Consider the following 1,899-nt stretch of genomic DNA (forward strand, 5'->3'; position numbering starts at 1 on the left):
TAACCAACCTAATGATAATGTTGACTTGAAAGATCTTCCAAAGGACCCGGCGGATAGGCCATTGATTACAAGTTACAAACCAAATATAAGAGATGATGTAAGAAGAGCATATTTGCTTCAAGGGCCGTGTCAAGTAAGGGCACATAAGTTTCCTAAAAAAAATAGGTGATAGATTTAGAAGATTCGTTCCTTCATGGTTTGATGACTTTGATTGGTTGGAATATAGTGTGAAAAAGAATAGTGCATATTGTTTATATTGTCATTGGCAAACCGTCAACAAGCATCTGTAATCTTAGCATATTTTAAATCATATGAGTTTGTGTTTTAATTACATATGATGTATGACATTTTACACCTCACGGGTACATTGTCAAAGCAACTTCAAAGAAAAGATCTAGACATTTTAGAAGCGGCTTCGATGGTTAGAGGGACAATGGAGGCATTGCAATCTTTTAGAAACATAGGGTTTGCTAGCATTTTGCCAAAAGTATCATATTTTTGTCAAACACACGAAATTGATACTTTAGATATGGAAGAGTTGTATATTGGTGCGAGAAAACGTAGGACTACAAAGACTAATAGGTTTCATTTTGAGGTTGAAATCTTCAACACGGTGGTAGATATGCAACTTACAGAATATCGGGGTCAATTTAGTGAAACAAACACCCAATTACTAGAATACATGGGTGCTTTGAGCCATTGTGATTCATTTGCACAATTTGACAAATCAAAGTTATTGAAGTTGGGTAAGTTATACAAGTATGACTTTGATGATTCGGATATGATAGACCTTGAAGGACAACTTGAGATATTTTATCACTCTTGCATCAAAGATGAGCGCTTCACTAGTTTGAAAGGAATTTCCGACCTTTCTCGTTTGATGGTTAGTACAGGGAAGCATCAGTCTTATCTTTTGGTTTATAAGCTTTTAAAGTTGGCTTTGATATTACCCGTAGCAACCGCAAGTGTAGAAAGATATTTTTCAAAGATGAAGCTCTTGAAGACCGACTTGCGTAACAAAATTGGCGATGAATTTTTGAACGACGCATTGCTTTGTAATGTCGAGACCGAAGCACTTGCGAAAGTTGAGAATGAAAAAGTAATGGAGCGGTTTCAAAAGATGTCTGCACGAAGATGACAAATTTAAATTCTAATAGATCGTTGTTATATTATGTTTAACCAGAAAAAAAATTGTGTTAGATGTTTTATATTATGTTTGACCGGATTTTATTTTTAATGTTTTATATTATATTTGACCGGAAAAAAAATTTGTGCAACCCCTACTACTAATTCCTGCGTCCGCCCCTAGTTGTCGGGATTGAGTGAGAAAGAGAGGTAAATAGAAAAGGAAGGGGAAATGATGGGTCATTGCGGCTTTTTTTATATTTATTTATCTAAAAATGATAAATAAATAAAAGAAAAATAAAAAAGAAATTATTAAAGGAAAAATAGTCTTTTTTTTTTTATGTCCGGAAGGAAGGATGAGGTGTGAAAGTTTTAAACAAACAATGACGGTCTAAGTTAGATTTTAAAAATATGGATTGAACATATTTTTTTGTCACTTGCACAAGGGATGATTCATGTAAATTATTCTAACTTAAAAATTTCATTATGCTCCTTATATTTGTCACTTTTAGGAGGGATGTTAATTTATTTACCAGACGTCGGACCGTCGCTCTTCTCGTTGGAGCTGCTGCCCTTATCGTTGGATACATTGCACACACACTCTCTATCGTTTTAATATCCAAAACACAATTCATCACCATCATTTTCTTAAAACCCAACGTTACCCTCTTCCTTTTAAAACATAAATTTTCTTCTTGTAACATTGCCCAGTCATTTGCGTAACACACTACAACGTTAAATTCTAACAACAATAATTGGTAAACGCCTATATAA

The 1,899-nt window shown here is 34.0% G+C and overlaps 1 protein-coding gene across 1 annotated transcript; it reads left to right on the forward strand.

The window, feature by feature from the left end:
* The first annotated feature begins 337 nt into the window (after positions 1–337).
* On the forward strand, positions 338–1,138 carry LOC145165085 (uncharacterized). Its single transcript, XM_079083713.1, has one exon. The coding sequence runs from the start codon at positions 338–340 to the stop codon at positions 1,136–1,138; it is 801 nt and encodes a 266-aa protein (XP_078939839.1).
* The last annotated feature ends 761 nt before the right edge of the window (positions 1,139–1,899 follow it).

This window comes from Lactuca virosa, chromosome 3 (genome assembly GCF_052849685.1).
Source record: "Lactuca virosa cultivar CGN04683 chromosome 3, Lactuca_virosa_CGN04683_v6, whole genome shotgun sequence".
Lineage (NCBI taxonomy): Eukaryota > Viridiplantae > Streptophyta > Magnoliopsida > Asterales > Asteraceae > Lactuca > Lactuca virosa.